Genomic DNA, 20925 nt, shown 5'->3' on the forward strand with positions numbered 1-20925 from the left:
ATAACAGCATTTTACAATCCTTAAAGACCTTCAGAGCATTTAAACAGCTTTTGCAAGTTGAATAACTATATAAAAAGCTAGAGTGATTTATAATGCTACCCGCGGGTTATATCATCAACTAAAACATACAGCTAAGCGCAATCAACAAAACTCCAACCAACTCACGATGGGGCTGGTTAAGGACAACTGGACCATAGAAAAAGGTGGAGATGGCCCTAGAAACCAGGCAGACTTTTTTTTTGGGGGGGGGGGGGGGGTTTGAAAAAAAATGATTTCCTTCTTTAACAAGCCCCATTGATTCTGCCATTATTACAATGTTGGGTTAAAACAATACCATCATATTGAAAAACCATATACATCTAACACATGTAATAACAATATCACATATTGGATCAATGGCTATTGCCATTTTGGTTTTTGGTTCTTAACCAATTCTACTAATAATTACATCTTTATTCTTGCAGCAACATTTATAATATTCTTGTTGCAAAATTAGGATACCTAAAAGGTGCCAGAAATATATGTTTGCAAATCCTTTTTTCTCCCACCTTAGAACCCAACACACACTGACTATTCTTTTTATATTCTAAGGCCTCTTGCACACTGCAGCTTGAAAAAGCTTAGTACAGCATTTTTTTTTTACCCATCTAAAATGCAGCCAATTGTTTACAATGTGCCTGTACACACAGGTGTGAGAACAAGTGCTGCGTATTCATGAGTTAAAAAAAAATAAAACTCTGCATTACCATTCAACTATGTTGCACCAGTACATGGTATGTGCAAGTATGGGCATGAAAACAACAACATTCTGGGAGCCAGAGCATGAGAATGCGATTACAGGCAAATGCGCACATGGAAATATGCGCAAATGCACGCAATGTGTTCAACATAAACACCTGGATTTACGTCCAAACATAAAAATGTTCAAACATCATTACTGTGTGCAAGAGACCTTTAACTGAACATATGCCCAGCCATTAAACTATTTACATATTCTTAAGCAGTAAATAAGCTTTAAAAAATTCCTATTCCCTTTTTAGCTGTTTTAATTGTGAAGCTTTTCATTCTCAAAGACAAAAGCTCTAAAAGTCAGGTTTCAGTGGGTTCCCAAACAACTTAACTTCCTGCCAACCACATAATGCATAAATGTGACAGCAGGAAGAGAGAGATTTAACACCCAACTACCTATGCATCCATTGTGCGTTGCGAACGCACTCACAACACACTGACCAAGCTGTCACCGAATGCTCTAGATTATGGCTACTGATCGGAGCCAGCGGAATGTTTCCTGATCATGTGACCACTGTGAGAGTGGTCATGTGATAGAAAAGCTGCCTCACCTCCCAGGCATTAAAGTTTGCTTGAAAGGATGCTGGTAGGTGGTGTGAAGGGGGTTGCTGTTTTTTTGTACATTAGAGTGCTGGCACCCTGCCAAGATATGTTCTTTAAAGAAAAAGCAAACACTACAATCCATATGCTCTGAACGTCGAAAAATTTTATTTTCCACAATTGTTCATAGATACAGAGATGAATGAGGGTTGATTTTACTTCTTGTTTATAATATGTAAATAAGTTCGTTTTCATGGTCTGGGCACAGGTTCACTTTAAATATAAAGACTTTCATACTCATCAAGAACTTACAAAGCATCTAGCAATCTTCAAGCAGCTTTCTTGAAGCTCATCAATGAGTACCATGATGGCCTAAAGTGTAAATTAATGTGATGGATGGTCAGAAGACACCTTATGGTGCAACATCTTCCAGGCAGTCCATTGAAGTCTATTAGGATGCAGCGGGTACCAGGACATAGATGCTTTCCCTAATGTGACATATCTGACATATAACCAGAGGTCTATATAATAAACATTCTATTTAAAGGAGCAGTAGCTTCATACTATTATTGTTACTAGCCATGAATACTAATGAAAAAAAGATAGAATGAGAGAAATAATCCCTTGGGTCTGAAATCCGGCATGGATCGGGTTAATTTACGGCAAGGGGATATTGGCCAGGAATCTATGCCTATCCCACTGAGAGTATTTTAGTTTCAATGATCTTTTTTAAGGGCAGATCCCTTTAATATTGAACAGCTCACAGCTATAGGTCAGTATACTCAGACTAGAAATGTGCAAACTTTCTTCTAAGGGAACGCCAGGACATAAGACAAAGTCCTTCACTATTAGGTAGTAACTACATAGACTTGGAAAGACTAAATATTTACGTGGCGTTCTTATTGTTGCCCGTAACCCTGTTAATTTTTCACCTCACTCTTTCCATCCCTCTTAGAGCCTGTGATAGCAGAACAGGATATAAAGGAGCAGTTAGGGCAGGAAGTCACAAATGGTAATAATAACCTGTTTTTGTTTTTTTTTAGTTTCTGTTCATGTCCCCACTGGAGATATTTCCCATCAGTTCCTGCTGAAACAGGAAGTGATAAAAGATGTTCCTAATGGGGTCGGTGACAGACTAAAGACTCAAACTTATCAAAAAAAAACAACCAATTTGGCTGGAGTTGGGCTTTAAGCATCAGCCCAGCCTACTATTCCTAACTAAAAAAGATGGTCCAAAAAAAAAAGAGGTCGGGGGCTTTGTTCAGCTTAGCTGCCCCTTTCAACCAATGTAGCAGACCTTTTAAAATATTTCCCTATTAATGAAATAATTGAAACAGAGTAAGGCAATCTCACTGAACACCAGGCTACAATATTGTAATTAAAATTTTTCAGGTGCTGACATACATACAAGAAAAATGTAAGATGACATATGTTCCAAAAATGTACTTTAGAGGAGGCTTATAGCTATAGGAGAACACAGCACAGAACAAAGAAGACAGAAGACCTTTCAGATTAATATATTTAATGCCAATAAGAACTTCCTGCTAATTGGATTTCTGTCTTACCTGTAAATGTAATCAAGTACATTGGGACATCCAAAAGCAGTCCAACTGAGGGGTGGACAACACACCTAACAACTGCGAACAGGCCCACATAAACAACAGGTTAACAGAAGGTCCTCAAACGAGTTTACAGTGCAGCCTGAAGAATGTGTGAACAGAAATATCAGGTGGCAGCTTTGCAAATCTGAGAAAAAGATGTCTGATGCTGAAAAGCCCCGGAAGCACAAACTGATCGAGTGGACTATGCTTTCAAAGGGACAGGTGAGACATTGTTTTTAATTTCACAGGCCAGAATGATGAGCTTCTGATGCCACCTGCAGATAGTAAAACAAGAAGTGGTTTGTCTCCTGCATGGACCCTCAAAAATGGCAAAGTATCAGTCTGTCTAAAAGAAGCTGTAGCAGAGAAGTAGACTCTTAACCAGAAAGTAGAGAGAAATCTCCTTGGGATGATGTGGAGTGAACTTTAAGTTGGAACTTTAAGTAAACAATGTCCTGTTTAAGGGGAAAGTAAGAATCCACCTTTGAAAGAAAAGGGGATTTAGACCTCAAGACAACCTAATTTCTGTATAGCACACAAAAGGGTGTTCCTTACAGGATAATGTCCCCAGCTCAGAAACTCTCCTCACAGAGGTGATGCCCACAAGGAAGGCTCTGAGGAAGGCAGTAGACAGAGGAATATCCCCGATAGGTTCAAGAGGTGGAAATCAGATGTGGACTCTGGAAGGAGAAGGTGTGGATGCATGTTTGTGGCCCCTGTACTCTGAGATACTTAATATGGCTGAAATTTTTCCCAAGACCTTAGACATAGCTGCTAAAATTCCTCCCTGGATAAAGAGAACAGGGTCAGCCCTGAAGGGGTTAAAGGCTAAGTCCACACCTTCTACATTAAAAGGCCCATGCATTTAAAGGATGCCAGTAGTTTAAAATACAGTGTCATTTGTAAAAAATATGGTTTAATGCAAGTGCCAATAGTTTAGGTCTTTTCTGTCACCCAATACTGCCAATGTTTACATTCCTATGTTCTTGTCTATTTCCAGGACAGAGCAGTTGTTGGGGGACTTGCCCCCCAGCATTGCAGCAGCAAACCCACTTTATGATTCATAAGCTTGTCATCCATAACGCCTGACCAAAATATACCCAATGCTTACGTTCCTATGCCCTGACTTATTTTCAGGACATGGGCTACAAAAAACGGTAATTGAGCATTCTTCCTTTGAGGACAACTAAAGTGCTTTAGCTGTTTTCAAAGATGGAAGCCAAGTGGCAATGCTGTTGTAGCCCAGAGTATGAGATGGAAAGGGGCAATGGTGGTGTGAGAATCAAGGTGGAGACTGGAGTCCATCCTGCGTACTCACTCTTGCAGCGCTGGGGGCAAGCAACTCAACAGCTGCCATGTCCTAGAAATAAGCCAGGGAGTAGAAATGTAAACATTGGGAGTATTTCATAGGTGACAGAAAAGACCTAAAGGTATGGAAATTGCATTAAACCTCAAGTTTTATAAAAGGCACGGTATTTTAAACTACTGTAGTCCCATGTCTGCATGGGCTAGCTCATGTGAAAGGTGAATTTGGCCTTTAAGGAGGACTCTAGGGAATGCTGCGACTGAAGCAAGACACACTGGTTTGTGCTATCAGTCTCAGGTCCCTTAGACTGCAAGCCCCCCCAAAACTGTTAGTGGATTGCAAGCTGGCAAAGGATCGCTACCCTTGTTGTTAAGATCCACCATAGTAACTATACAAGCAAAGCATTCTCACAAAGGGAACAAGAGCACTGCAGGCTCAGGAAAAGTTGATACTATTTTGACCTGTCACTATACACATAAGCAAGAAGATATTCTGGACCTTGTGGAGAGCCAGCTGAAACTCAGTCAGAGATGGAGAGGAAGTGCACAAGGACATGGCACTTGCAGAGGCAGGTTTACTGCCTAAGTGTGTGTTGCAGCAGCTCTTACAGGGCATGTGTGACAAACTTGAAAGTGCACTGTGGTGCCAAAATGAGTCGCAACTTATACAGGGTGTGTGCAACAACTTATAAAAAAAAGTGATGTGGGGTCAAAAAGGTCTGCTGCAGCACACAATAAAATCCCTGACAGGGGAGAGAGAATATACTCATAAGAGTGCTGGTTCCAACAAAGGAACTGAACAGCCCTGTTACTCGACAGCGGTGGTGTTGATGGGTGACAACAGCCCATGCAGAGTATCAAGCACATACCAGACAGACGTTGCTCCTCCAGCAGGCATACCCTCCTAGGGGTCTACAGGGACAGGCTTTCACCAGTAGGTGCACCACTGACCCATGACCTGTGAAGCACTGTGTTGGCCAATTTATACCTTACACCAAGGGAGTTTAAGAGAGCTCCTTTAGCAGAGTCCAGCACTTAAAGATACGATACAGGCTGGGCCCATATCTTCCTCTCAGTGGGGCAAGGTACAGCTATGCCAAGTGTTGGCCAATTTGGAAAGCTTCAAAATTACCCTTGATGGCTCTGCAGCTATTAAAGAATCTTATCTAAAAATGTAGAAAACATCTATTCTACTAAAACAATAGCAAAAAAACAGATATGCTGGTAGGGGTTATATTAGGCTGTCTTACAGCTCTGTTTACCAGTGTCCAATCTCCTGAGGGCCTCTGCATAACCCAATATACTTGACCTTCCCTCTGTGTCCCTTAATGTAGGACTATCTTTATTAAACTTGCACTTTTTCCATATTACTTGCACTGGTGTTAGCAAATAAGGAGTACAAAGAACCACTCAGACGTCTACTGTTATGTCCAGTTGGTTTTATTTGGAAAACAAAAAAATTTATTTTATCCAAAATCCTGCTGCCATTCTTACTAATCAGGTTGTAAAGTGAAAGCCAATGTTTGGATGGCTAATAAAGGTGAACGCAGGCTCATAATTTGATACATGACTCTCAATTCAGTAAGTTATAATGTACAAGATATTTGCCATTATGACTGTTAGATTCAGCCATGTGGCTTTTATTTTTAGCGCTCATTGGCTTTTTGCTAAAAATAATGATCGCTGTGGCAAGTGCTAGCTTTAGCTTAGTTAATTCAAGCTTTTTGAAGCTATTGGTTAATCAGTGCTGCCCCTGGAATGTGCTGTATCAGCACAGAAAAATGTAAAAAAAAATAAAAATGTTAAAGCGGAGTTCCACCCACTTTATAAACTTAATTTTAATCTATATATCATTGGCAAAATTTTCTTCAGTGGTCATTATTTTCTTTTAATTTTTTGTCAGCTTATCATGATTGTAAGCTTTTTAATATCACTTCCCCCTTCTCCCACCCGCAGCTATCTCCATCATTTCCTGCACGGAACTGTCTCCTGGGAGCTTTGTGTCATAATTCCCAGGAGTCAGTGTGGATCGCCGCCGTTCTTCATCGCGAGATTCGAAAACCAGAAGTGACGCGATGACAGAAGTGTCAGATGACAGAATACAAGGTGTTGCCAAACGCTATTTTAAAAGAGGGCAACCAGTGTATAGTTGCCATTGCTACCATCACGATGGGGGCGGGTACTTCAGACGATGCCCATTGTGATGGCAACCTGATCCATCTACTGCGATGCGAGTGTTGCATACTGCGCATGTGCAAGAATGGGAGGTGCATGCTGGATATTCAGCAGCACCGAATACTGGAAGATTATGCTTATGGGCTTCACATGCCCACAAGCAAGATGGGAAATGCCAAGAATGAAAAATATAAAGTGATTTTTCTTATAAAATACTAATTTTAGCAGTGCAATGCATAGGAATAATGCATGCCATTATCGTATCTAATGATATAATTATATAAATTGAAAAAAAAAAATTGTCGCTATGTCATTGGAACTCCGCTTTAAAGAGAAAATATTTAGAAAAACAAAAAAGAAACAAACAGTTAAAGAAACTTGATAATAAGGGAATGATTGGGGGGGGGAAAGAACTGCAGTACTTCAAATGTCATCCCCCAAATCTATGTAAAGCTAGTTCTGTGAATTGTTAGGCTCCTGTAGTCTCTACAATTTGTTCCAATAAGAACAAGTATCAATAAAAGCTCTGATGTTATATATAGAAATGCACATGAAAGCAAAGCTCAAAGCCCAGAAACAGCCCTCCAAATGCTGTTGTATTAAACGATGACAGAGGTTTCACAACTTTAATGGATAATGTAAGAATAATGCATGATAGTAATGTAAAGTAGCCCCTGGCAGTGATATAGCACTGCTTAACAATGTAATTACTCAGCTATTATCGGATTACTTATCAGCTAGCAATTCTCTTTCTGTGAAGAGTTCATATAACACTTTTTTTTTTCATTAACAATTTAATTTGACATATTTGTCGCAATGGATGGATTAAAAATATACATTGATTTTGTAAAAATCTTTTATGTGAAAAAATATAGTCTAATTTTCGTTTACTATTTTCCAATTCTTTACTGGTGGTTTGATAATCTTCATTGCTCCATAAGAGGTTTGGCAGTTGAGTCTTCAGAGCTGCACTCTGCATAAACTACCATGCTGTTGACCTCTTGTGAGGAGTCCTCTACAGGCACCTGGCCATCCACAACAGTTTCTGCATGTAAAATGTCACTTGAGTCTTTGTTTGTTATTACTGTATGTGAATATATATTAGACTCTTTCTCTGCTTGTGGAATTTCAGTTACAATATAATGTGTTGTGCCTTCCTGAAAGTTACCATTGGCATTTTGGACCATGGCTCTAGCCAACTCTTCAGTGACAATAATCTCTGATATTTCCCCACCTCCACAATTAACTAATCTCATCTGTTGTTCTGGTAGACTTATTGTATGGCTCTCTGTGTTGTGCATAATGATGCGAGGACCATCTGCGGAGACCATGTGCACAGTGCCTTCATCATTCAGAATGACTTGAGTAATTCCTTCTTTAATCAGCTGATCAGCAGCAGCCGAATCACACACTGCAAACTGCAGGACCCCCTGGACCATGTTCTTGAATGCAGGATCCTGAGAAGTGACAAAGCCTGACGAATGCATGACTTGCCTGACAATTCCGATCGGATCAATTTCCTGCTGACCTTCATCTACCTCCTCAAACATCTGAATCTCCCCTTCACTAGACTCAACACATGCCTGTTCACTTCTCATCCTTACCAATGACCCCTCTATTACAGAATTTTCTGTGTTTTGTTGCCTGCTTCCTTCTCCAACGTTTCCCAGTTCTGTTACAGCACACAGAAGAGCATCTAGGGCAGAAGATGACTCAGATGTATGAACAGTCTGTGATACATCCAAAATACCCTGGGTCATTACTTGCTGTACTACATTGCCACTGGAGTCTGTTACAGTCTCTATAGCAACAGATTCAGCTACATCTGTCTCTTCCATTGGTGCTTCAACTACCACAACCTGAGTTGCTCCTTCAGACAGCTGCTCGCTAAGCATTTCTCCTGGAATAATGCTTCCCATGTGTGTGGTTTGATCAGTGGCAATTACCTGGCCATCCTCAGTAATATGCACAACTCTTGCCACTTGACTTGCCATAGCCAACGTCTGAAGAGTAGCTGCTGCAGTTTCCTCAACAGAAGAATTGATTGTGATATTTCCATCATACTCCTCAGAAAATCCTTGAATGATAATAACCTGCTGAACATGTTCAGTCGGTTGGCTTGGCTTTTTGCTGCTTCGGATGTTTTCTTTGGCCGGTAACGGCTCTGGTGGAGTAGAAGCAGTGAATCGACTATTTGTTTCCACAAAGTTTGCACCTAGTCCTTTAAGTCGACATTCAAATGATTTTGAAACAATACCTGAAAGATAAAAGTTAGAAATTGGTAAATTGTAAAACAGTTGTATCCCTAATCACAAGTGTTTTGTGAATAATGTTAGAATTATTTAAGGAAATAAGCTAAAGACATTTATTCAACACTGTGCTCAAGAGGTTATGACAGTTTTCACTCATCCAGAAACAGGAGTCTATTTTGTAGTGTACAGTATGTATTTTTTTCCATAGTAATCAGATTATCCCTTTCAGTTTTTCACAGTGCAAAGGAAAACTAAACATGAACAGAAGGAAAATTTAAATACTTGGTATGGGCAATATTTTGTCAGATGCCTACAGAAATTGCCGACTCTGTCAGTTCTGCCAGTAATCTCTAGGTACAACCTGTGCTAAACAAAGTGCTAGTAACACCAAGAACATATACAGAATATATAGGCCTTTCCACGAATAAACATATGCATGTTTACACAAGTGTGAGCCCTTACATGTAAAACAAAAACCCAATCTTAAACAGGTGTGTCACAAAAAAATTTGAATGTCATCAAAAAGTTCATGTTTTTCAGTAATTCAGTTCAAAAGAGAAACCCATATATTATATAGATTCAGTACACACTGAGTGATATATTTTAAGCATTTCTTTCTTTTAATTTTGATGCTTAGGGCTAGTGAAAACCCAAAATTCAGTATATCAGAACATTAGAATATTGTGAAAAAGTTCAATATTGTAGATTCATGGTGTCACACTCCAATCAGCTTATTCACTCAAAACAGGTAAAAAGCAGTGCAGCGCAAAAAACACAAATAAATAAAGTATATATGAATAATGAAGTCCATAAAGTTCTTAATAAAAATAGATGATAGAACACCACAGTGCCCCCAAATAAGTGCTTCTATGGACGAGATACAAGGTGCTCATGTGACAACCTCCACCAGTGACAATTCTAGCAGCACACCTCATTGAATGAGTAAATCAGACAGGTCACACAGACATTTCCCTCATAAGGGTATAAGCTGGATCACTGGATGTGCTTCATCCGCTGATGAAGTCCTGTCCCCTGGGACGCAATACATACGGAACCACGTGACTAGCATGATATCGCCTGCATCTATCGTTGATTCTCGTGGATTTGTTTGTTATCTGCCTAGTCCCCCTGCACTGGGAATAGTGCTTGACTTGTAAGTGCAACTTTTTTACTTGAATAAATGCTTTTATCAAACAGAGAGCACTATATTCTGCCTCTTTTTCCATGTACCTGTGAATTGGAGCTCATGGTCAGAGCGCAAGGGATCTCATTGCCATAGCGTTTAGCACATCCAGTGATCCAGCTGTTATCCCCTTATGAGGGAAATGTCTGTGTGACCTGTCTGATTTACTCAGGGGTCCATTCAATGAGGTGAGCTGCTAGAATTGTCACCGGTGGAGGTTGTCACATGAGCACCTTGTATCTCGTCCATAAAAGCACATATTTGGACATGCTGTGGTGTTCTATCATCTATTTTTATTATGAACTTTATGGACTTTATTATTCATATATAATTTATTATGAGCATGTGTTTTTTGCACTGAACTGCTTTTTATCTTTATTGCTATCTGGTCTGATTAGATCATTTGACCCTCAGTGTTCAGCTGCTGTTGATTTTTAATTGTGCTGATTGATATATACTGTTATATATTAATTTAAAACAACTATAAAGATTTCCTGAGTCTTTAAATGGTCTCTCAGTCTGGTTCAGTAAGTTACACAATCATGGGGAAGACTGCAGACTTGACACTTGTCCAGAAGACAGTCACTGACACCCTCCACAAGGAGGGTAAGTCATAAAAGGTCATTGCTAAAGAAGCTGGCTGTTCAGAGTTCTGTATCCAAGAATATTAATGGAAAGTTGAGTGGAAGGAAAAAGTGTGGTAAAAAAAGGTGCACAAGCAACAGGGATAACCACAGCCTTGAGAGAATTGTGAAGCAAAGACCATTCAATAATTTGGGGGAGATTCACAAGGCGTGGACTACGACTGTTGTCAGTGCTTCAAGAACCACCACACACAGACGTATACAGGACATGGGCTACAACTCTTGTATTCCTTGTATCAAGCCACTTTTGAACCAAAGACAACGTCAGAAGTTTCTTACCTGGGCTAAAGAAAAAAAGGACTGGACTGTTAGCTTAGTGGTCCAAAAGTCCTCCTTTAGGAATGAAAGCAAATTTTGCTTTTCATTTGGAAGTCAAGGTCCCAGAGTCTGGAGGACGAGTGGAGAGGCACAGAGGTTGCATATGGTCCATTATGAACTTTCCACAGTCAGTGATAATTGGGGAGCCATGTCATCTTCTGGTGTTGGTCCACTGTGTTTTATCTAGTCCAAAGTATGTGTAGCCCTCTAAAAGGAAATTCTGGAGCACTTCATGCTTCCCTCTGCTAACCAGCTTTAAGGAGATGCTGGACTTGGCACCTACCCACACTGCCAAAAGTGCCAATAACTAGTACCATGGTATCACTGTGCTTGATTGGCCAGCAAACTCGCTTGACCTAAAGCCCATAGAGAATCTGTGGGGTGTTGTCAAGAGCAAGATAAGAGACACCAAACCCAACAATGCAGATGAGCTGAAGGCCACTATCAAAGCAACCTGGCTTCCATAACACCCCAGAAGTGCCACAGGCTGATCGCCTCCATGCCATGCCGCATTGATGCAGTAATTCATGCAAAAGGAGCCTCAACCAAGTATTACATACTATACTGTATATTGACATATTTTTCAGTCAGCCAACATTTCTGTATTAAAAATCCTTTTTTATACTGGTCTTATTTAAAATTCTAATTTCCTGAGATACAGAATTTGGGGTTTTCACTAGTTGTAAGGCATAATCAACAAAATTTAAAGAAAGAAATGCTTGAAATATATCACTCTGTGTGTAATACATCTATAGGAGTTTCAATTTTTTAATTGAATTACTGAAATAAATAAATTTTTCAATGATATTCAAATATTTTGAGATGCACCTGCATGTCTAAGAAAATTATAGCACCTAATACAAAACTACATTTAAATAAAACAAAGACTGAGAGATTTACAGGCTACAAAACAGCAGATTTCTCTTTTATTAGCATGGGATTTTTTTCTTTTTTTGTAAGAGAATAGATAGTTCAAGTTTTCTGAGCAGCAAAAAAGCTTCCGTTTCAGAACTGTGTGCATTTCTCAGCTGTCAAAGCAAAAGTTTAGAGTATTCGTTCAAAGAAGAACTTTTGCCTGTTATTTTTACAGACTGAACACAAAAGAGGGGACTCTGTACTAGCAGATAAGATAGGGATGCTCCTTTCAATAGGTCCTACTGTCTCGCTTCTTGTTTTCATCCTGCTGTGCTGGTGAAAAAGGCATTCCTTTCTGCCATTAGAGGAAGTTAATGGGAGATGTTCAGTTTAAAAAATCTAGTAGTACAAAATCCATCTCCCAACAGTGTTCTCTAGTGGCAAGGAGAAGCTTTTTCAGCACCACAGAAGTAAACAGAAATGGGGAGATTACATGCCATGGTGGACAAACTAAGATACAAAGACCTTATGATTTGCAGTTATGCATTAAGTATACAGTGGGGTTGATCTACTAAAACTGGAGAGTACAAAATCTGGTGCAACTGTGCATGACAGCCAATCAGCTTCGAACTGGAAACCTAGACGCTGATTGATTTATATGAAGAGCTGCGCCAGATTTAGAGTTTTGACTATTTTTGAATAGTTGAAAGGAACACAGCATGTTACCCTTGCAAAGCAAATTTTCACTTTGCAAGGGAATTTTATGTACCTTAGTGAATGTGGAAATCGCTTTGCAAAGAACTAACCCTCGCATGCAAGAAAAAAAAATGAAAATAAATAGAATTTTGCTTGCAAATAAGAATTTAGCACAGCTTTACCTCATTCCCAAAGCAAAGAGAAAATTTGCTAAGTGAGAAACTTTGCAAAGTGAACACTTTTGCGTCTTTAGTAACTCACAGTGTGCAGACAACGAGGAAAACTGGGAAGAGTATGTTTTATTTTTTGATCCAAGAAAAAAACTTTTATTGATTACATACAGCCCAGAAGAACATAGCCAACCACATATACTGTACATTATACAAAAATAGACCGGATCCATGCCAACGATGACTACAAAATGTATGGATCAAAAAACAAACCAAATATAATACAACTGACATAAAGACGATGCATGACTTTGTCAACACTATGTCCATAGTAATTAAGGCCCAAAAGCGTCAAGAGTATGTTCGATACTGCAATTGCTTTTTTTTTCTTAGGCCATTAGTCCCTACTCATACCACCACATTGTATACAGCTGAATTAATACTCTGTGCTGTGTGTGGCTACAACTGGATCCTAACAGTCAAAGTTTTAGGGCATTGGAACAATAAAAAAAGATCAGTCCGCAACTCTATTTCTTTTAATTTACAGTGGTGTGAAAAAGTGTTTGCCCCCTTCCTCATTTCCTGTTCCTTTGCATGTTTGTCACACTTAAAGCGGTTCTGCACTCATAATAAAACATTTTCCCAAATCTCGCGAGATGTCGGGTGCATTAGCCGCAATGTCTCCTGGGATTACTTGAACGAGATCCCAGGAGACAGTGCGGGCTTCAGCAGGAAATGATGCTGATCTCCGCAAGAGACCGCCCATCGCCACAGGGGATGAAAATAAACTACTACGGATTACAAAAGGTAGATGAATCAAAAAAAATAAAAACAGGTGGCATTATCAAATATATGGTCTAGAGGCAACAGAATGGGCAAATGTTTTATTATGAGTGCAGAACCGCTTTAAGTGTTTCGGAACATCAAACCAATTTAAACAATAGTCAAGGACAACACAAGTAAACACAAAATGTAATTTGTAAATGAAGGTGTTTATTATTAAAGGTGAAAAAAAATCCAAACCATCATGGCCCTGTGTGAAAAAGTGATTGCCCCCCTTGTTAAAACATACTATAACTGTGGTTGTCCACACCTGAGTTCAATTTCTATAGCCACACCCAGGCCTGATTATTGCCACACCTGTTCACAATCAAGGCATCACTTAAATAGGAGCTGCTTGACACAGTAAGGTCCACCAGAAGATCCTTAAAAGCTACACATCATGCCGAGACCCAAAGAAATTCAGGAACAATTGAGAAAGTAAGTAATTGAGATCTATCAGTCTGGAAAGGGTTATAAAGCCATTTCCAAAGCTTTGGGAATCCAGCGAACCACAGTGAGAGCCATTATCCACAAATGGCGAAGACATGGAACAGTGGTGAACCTTCCCAGGAGTGGCCGGCCGCCCAAAATTACCCCAAGAGCACAGCGACGACTCATCCAAGAGGTCACAAAAGACCCCACAACAACGTCCAAGGAACTGCAGGCCTCACTTGCCTCAGTTAAGGTCAGCGTTCATGCCTCCACCATCAGGAAAAGACTGGGCAAAAATGGCCTGCATGGCAGAGTTCCAAGGAGAAAACCACTGCTGAGCAAAAAGAACATCAAAGCTCGTCTCAATTTCTCCACAACACATCTTGATGATCCCCAAGACTTTTAGGACAACATTCTGTGGACCGATGAGACAAAAGTGGAACTCTTTGGAAGGTGTGTGTCCAAGTATATCTGGCGTAGAAGGAACACTGCATTTCATAAAAAGAACATTATACCAACAGTAAAATATGGTGGTGGTAGTGTGATGGTCTGGGGCCGTTTTGCTGCTTCAGGACCTGGAAGACTTGCCGTGATAAAAGGAACTATGAATTCTGCTGTCTACCAAGAGATCCTGAAGGAGAATGTCCGACCATCTGTTCGTGTACTCAAGCTGAAACGAACTTGGGTTCTGCAGCAGGACAATAATCCTAAACACACCAGCAAGTCCACCACTGAATGGCTGAAGAAAAACAAAATGAAGACTTTGGAGTGGCCTAGCCAAAGTCCTGACCTGAATCCTATTGAGATGTTGTGGTATGACCTTAAAAAGGCCGTTCATGCTCGAAAACCCTCTAATGTAACTGAATTAGGACAATTCTGCAAAGATGAGTGGGCCAAAATTCCTCCAGGACGCTGTAAAAGCCTCATTGCACATTATCGCAAACGCTTGGTTGCAGTTGTTGCTGCTAAGGGTGGCCCAACCAGTTATTAGGTTTAGGGGGCAATCATTTTTTCACACAGGGCCATGATGGTTTGGATTTTTTTTCACCTTTAATAATAAACACCTTCATTTACAAATTGCATTATGTGTTTACTTGTGTTGTCCTTGACTATTGTTTAAATTGGTTTGATGTTCCGAAACACTTAAGTGTGACAAACATGCAAAGGAACAGGAAATGAGGAAGGGGGCAAACACTTTTTCACACCACTGTATATACAACAAATTTACAAATCTTGCTTCAGCATCTCTTAATCAGAGGTACTGATAACATTTATATGGTAGGTAAACACATCTCAAGTACATTTCACATTCATTTTAACGGTAAAGGTATGTTATAAACTAATTTCTTTCATTTCTATCTTTCAAGTGGCTGTCATGGGAAAAGCTAGGGGAGAAGAAAACTTTTCAAGGTGTTGAATAGTTATGAGGTAATATTAGACAATTTAGCTGGCACAATACTGTTGAATTATTTTTTGGCAGAGTTTGCTGCAGCAGCACACACAGTGGTATCCGTATTTTCTACTGGCAATTTGTGTCCTGTTTTGACGCAGACGAGAAATATTACAAGGGTGAAAAGGAAATAAACTGATCACACAGCCAGAAATAGGAAATTAGTGGTTTTATCAGCAGGTGTTATTTTTGGGTTGCTTTAACTGCTTCAGCCTCGGAAGATTTTACCCCCTTTCTGACCAGAACACTTTTTACAATTTGGCACTGTGCCGCTTTAACCTCCCTGACGGTATTCCCGAGTATGGCTCGGGGGTTAGATTTCATTACCATAAGTGGTATTCCCGAGCCAGACTGGGGATCCCATTGCAGGATCCATGGGTGGATTTGGGTTTACTACTGTCATAGAGGTTGGTTCTACATCACTGCTCTTTGCACAGCCATACTGAAAATGCTTATGTTTCTCTCATAAGAATAAAATAAAAAAAACTTATACATATATATATCTTATATATATACACACATATACATACATACACACACTGTGGGTAAAAAAAAAAGCATTGAACACATCAACATTTTTCTATTTCTAAAGGTGCTATTGACATGACATTTTCACCACATGTCAACAACAACCCTTGGAATCCATACATACAAAGGAACAAAAACAAATAAGTTCCTAAATTAAGTAATGTGTAATAAAATGGAATGATACAGGGAAAAAGTATTGAACACAGTAACGGAAATGTATTTAATACTTCATAAAAAATCCTGTTGTTGATAATGACAGCTTCAAGATGCCTCCTGTATGGAGAAACTAGTCGCATGCATTGCTCAGGTGTCATTTTGGCCCATTCTGCCACACAAACCGCCTTCAAATCTTGAAGGTTCTGTGGGCCTCTTCTATGAACTCTGATCTTTAGTTCTTTCCATAGATTTTCTAGTGGATTCAAGTCAGGTGATTGGCTGGGCCATTTTAGCAGCTTTATTTTGTTTCTTTGAAACCAATTGAGAGTTTCCTTGGCTTTGTGTTTGGGACCATTGTCTTGCTGGAAAGTCCATCCTTGTTTCCTGTTCATCATCCTGGTAGATGACAGCAGATTTATATCAAGAATGTCTTGGTACATGTTTCCATTCATCCTTCCTTCAATAAAATGAAGTTTGTCAGTGCCGTCTGCTGAAAAACAGCCCCACACCATGATGTTCTCATCTTCAAACATCATCGTTGGTGTGGTGTTTTATAGGGTGATGTGCCATTTGCCCTCCAAACATAGTGTGTATTGCAGCATCCAAAGAGTCAATTTTGGTCTCATTTGACCAGACTATATTCTCCCAGTATTTCACAGGCTTGTCTAAATGTTACACAAGCAAACCTTAAAAGAGCTTCACCATGCTTTTTCTTCAGCAATGGAGTCTTGCATGGTCAGTGTGCATACAGGCCATGGCGGTTGAGTGCATTACTTATTCTTTTCTTTGAAACAATTGTACCTGCTAATTCCAGGTCTTTCTGAAGCTCTCCACAAGTGGTCCTTGGCTTGTGGACAACTCTTCTCATAATTCTTTTCACTCCTCTGTCAAAAATCTTGCTAGGAGCACCTAATCGTGGCTGATTTATGGTGAAATAATGTTTTTTTTCACTTCTGGACTGTCGCCCAAACAGTTCTCACTGGAACATTCAGAAATGTAGAAATCCTTCTGTAACCAATGCCATCAGTATGTTTTGCAACACTAAGGTTGTGAAGGTCTTGAGAGAGCTCGCTTTTAGCCATCTTACAAAGTTTCTTGTGTGACACCTTGGTAATGAGACACCTTTTTATAGGCCATCAGTTGAGACTGAATCAGCTGAAATTAATTTGCACTGATAAGGGGGCAGGATTGCTTTCTAATTACTGATAGATTTCAGCTGGTGTCGCACCTTTTTGCACCTCCCTGTCTTCATGTGTTTAATAATTTTTCCCTGTGTCATTCCATTACACATAACCTAATTTCTGAATTTGTTTTGTTTTGGTTTCCTTGTATGGATTGCACAGGTTGTTACCGATATGTGGTGAAAATTTCATACCAATAGGCATATGCATACTTACATTGGTTACAAGCTGGACCAATTTAAAGTGATTGTAAACGACCACAAATGTAAAAAATTTAACTTTTTTATTTATACCTAAACACAAATGTTTTGCATTTAATTTTTATTTTAAACAATCCATTCAGTTTAACATAGAAATGAAATGCAAAACATTTGTGTATAGATATAAATAAAAAAACTTTATAAAAACCTTTTTTCCCTTTTTTTAAAATAAATTATCACATTCCCTCTGTTGTCAGCTGCATAAGAGCTGGAGGGGGGGGGGGGGGGGAGAAGAAACAGCACACTGAGCTTGGCAGTGAATAGCTGTGCAGCGGGGGCACATCAGTACAGGCCTGATTATTGGTGGAGAGCATACTGAGTTCCCAGCACAGCTAGAGAACTGACCATGGCGTGCTCTCCCGTTTGGTGAGGTCAGTTTTTAATAGAAAAGTAGAGGGACTATCAGGAACACCGGTTATTTCACATAAAGGAATGAATACAAAGAGAACAGGATACTTTCTAATACAATTACATGGTACAGCAGGCACATATCAGGAATATGACATGTTGGGGTAAGAAATGCTTTACCTATGCAAAAAATGCTATACCGCCTCAAAGGAAACCACAGGTCTACCCATATACTAACACTTCCTTCACTCCACCTTGTTCAGCCACCAGGTGTGAAAAAATTACCCATAACTTTCCAGTTTGGAGGAGCATGTGACTAACTCCGTTTACTATCATGTGACAGCTTTGGGAAAAAGTCCTTAGCTCTACTGGACTGTGGTGCTGAGATTAGGACAGTAAAGCAAACCTGTTACTTATCCCTGCATGACAAAAGCACAGGCTTTCTTTAACCCCTTCTCACCTGGCCTATTGTAATATGACGGGCTAGCAGGAGCCTTGTTATTCTGGGAGAACATCATATGACATCCTCCCATGATCGCACCTTACGCACCCCATGGGCCGTGCTCAGGGGCGATATATCACCCACTGTACCAGCTGGTACCATGTGATCGCTGTGGCCAATCACAGCAGATCGTATGACAATTGTATACAATGAAAGACTTTGATCCCATGCCTCTCATTGTGTACTGGTGATGAGCTCTGTGATTGGTCACAGTGATCACATGGTACAGACCGGGCCAATCACAGCCCATCTGTACGACGTGATTAGCTGTGGCCAATCACAGCTATCACAACAGTAAACACTGAATGAATAGTTTTTATTCAGAAAAAATGTTTGCTTATCTTTTTTCATATATCTCTATCTCTCTCTCTCTCTATATATATATATATATATATATATATATATATATATATATATATATATATATATATATATATATATATATATACACACACACACACACACACACGCCATTGTTTGTGAACTCTATAACTTTCCTACAGACTAAATAACACCGATTTGTGTTATTTTTACCAAAGAAATGTAGCAGTATACATTTTGGCCTAAAAATTTTTAAGAAAGATTATTTGTTTGAAAAATATTATAACAGAAACTAAGAAAAATTTCTAAATTTTCAATCTTTTTTTGTTTATTTAGCAAAAAATACAAAAACCCAGTGATGATTAAATACTACTGAAAGAAAACTCCATTTGTGTGTAAAAAAAGATAAATATTTCATGACCGTGCAATTTTTCATTCCAAGTGTGACAGCACTGAAAGCTGTGAATTGGCCTGGGCAGGAAGGGGGTATAAGAGTGCGGCATTGAAGTGGTTTAAAAAAAAACTATACTGAGAGAAACCTAGAGGCTGCTATTAATGACCTGGTTCTGAAAATGATAGTTTCCTGTAATTTTCTGGCCTTAGTACATTGTGAGTCACTGAGCTAGAAGGGGTATACAACTTAAAGAATAAGGGTCAAATTAGGATTCCAAATCTGTATACATATAGCTAGATTTTGACTCAAAGTACTAAAGCCCTTGGATCAGCATGACAGCCAGGGAACTAGCATTTCCAGATAAGGAGGGCAAGGATGTAAATTTTCATACTTCATTCAAATTTCTATTAAACCCCCCCCCCATCCCAACATCTAACCTAATAGAAACCATTAGTTGACTTTTAAAAGTTAATTTAATTGCATCCCAAGCCTAAATGCATTTTCACCAATTAAGTCCCTGACCATTTGGCTGGCCAAAGACCAGAGCCCTTTTTGCGATTTGGCACTGTGTCGCTTTGACAATTGTGCGGTCTTGCGACGCGGCTCCCAAACAAAATTGACGTCCTTTTTTTCCCCACAAATAGAGCTTTCTCTTGGTGGTATTTTATCACCTCTGCAGTATTAATTTTTTGCGCTATAAACAAAAAAATAGCGTCAATTTTGAAAAAAACTATTTTTTTTAAAATATAATAAATATCCCCAAAAAATATATAAAAAAACATTTCATTAGGCCGATACATATTCTTCTACATATTTTTGGTAAAATAAATTGCAATAAGCGCTGACAGGGAGCTGTGATCAGTGTCAGTGGGCAGAATGGGGAAATGCTTGTTTATATTAACATTTCCCAGTTCTTCCTCTCCGTGAGACGATCGTGGGTATCCCCGCGGACATTGAGTACATGGGAGCCGCGATCACGCTCACAGAGCTCCCAGCAGGCTGGCATGCACCCGTAAGCTGCCTCTTAAAGGGCAGTGTACAGGTACGTTAATCTGCCTGTACGTGTCCTTCTGCCGCAATATATCTGCGTGAGGCAGTCGGGAAGCAGTTAACCACACTTAAAGAAATCTTGTTTGTAATTACACTAAACTATAAGTGCCTCAGCTATCCAGACATACTGTGAGTATGCTTCCATAACTACTGACAAATCTTTGAAAATATGTATCAAATAGGAACATGTTTATAATGCGATACACTTCAAGGTATTCATTAGAAAGAAATCCCTTTTTGATTAGTCACTAGCACTACTTGGCACGCAGGAAGTGAATTGACAGAAGAACAGATTCTTTCATACTTTGAACATATTTAAGAATAGTCAGTGACACCAATGAAACATCTCCATGGTTCCTCTCCCAGTGAATCACATCTCCATAATGTGAAGGTTAATAATTCCCCGCTCCCACTTTCCGAGATGTTACTTTGCTTCAGGATTCAGGAAATTTATAGGGCTCAACAAATATTGTGCATTAGGATCACAGAGAAAAGTTATTTCATCCATTTAAATGTATGATGGAAGGTGCTCTGCCTTAACCATTCCTATTCAAAACCATATTTTCAATGTAGTGCAAGTCTCTATCAGCAAGTTAAAAATCACCTTGTAACCTGAAAGGCGAAATGGCATATCCTGTATCTCCTGGGTGCAGAGGTATCTACTGCAGATATTGGAGCTCTAATAATTATCTCATTCTGAACAGCTTACTTAATCTATTTGAATCCAAAGATGAGTTAAGCCACTGCCAGGCCATTAAAGTAAACTACAAGGGTAAATACTGCTGTCACTGAGAGGTGTGATGAAGCTTAACTACTCAAACATCTTAACCTCGGCTTCGTGCAGCCCCAGCTATTCCATCACAGTTCATAAATGTGATTGCAGGTCCATCTTTTGATTCAGCAATTTAATAACTTCAAGTGCTGTCAGTAGAGCTTTGAAAAATTGCTCCTAT

The 20925-nt window shown here is 39.4% G+C and overlaps 1 protein-coding gene across 1 annotated transcript in view; it reads right to left on the minus strand.

The window, feature by feature from the left end:
• Positions 1–244: 244 nt before the first annotated feature.
• The window catches only part of ZNF407 (zinc finger protein 407), a 762778-nt gene continuing 742097 nt past the window's right edge, over positions 245–20925 (minus strand). Inside the window, exon 10 of the mRNA XM_077492358.1 lies at positions 245–8667. Coding sequence (XP_077348484.1) covers positions 7337–8667 — 1331 coding nt within the window. The 3' untranslated portion in view covers positions 245–7336. The remainder of the gene's footprint in view (positions 8668–20925) is intronic.

The sequence above is a fragment of the Lithobates pipiens genome, unplaced genomic scaffold, assembly GCF_037356315.1.
Source record: "Lithobates pipiens isolate NorthernLeopardFrog02 unplaced genomic scaffold, aLitPip1_a1.2 Scaffold_19, whole genome shotgun sequence".
Lineage (NCBI taxonomy): Eukaryota > Metazoa > Chordata > Amphibia > Anura > Ranidae > Lithobates > Lithobates pipiens.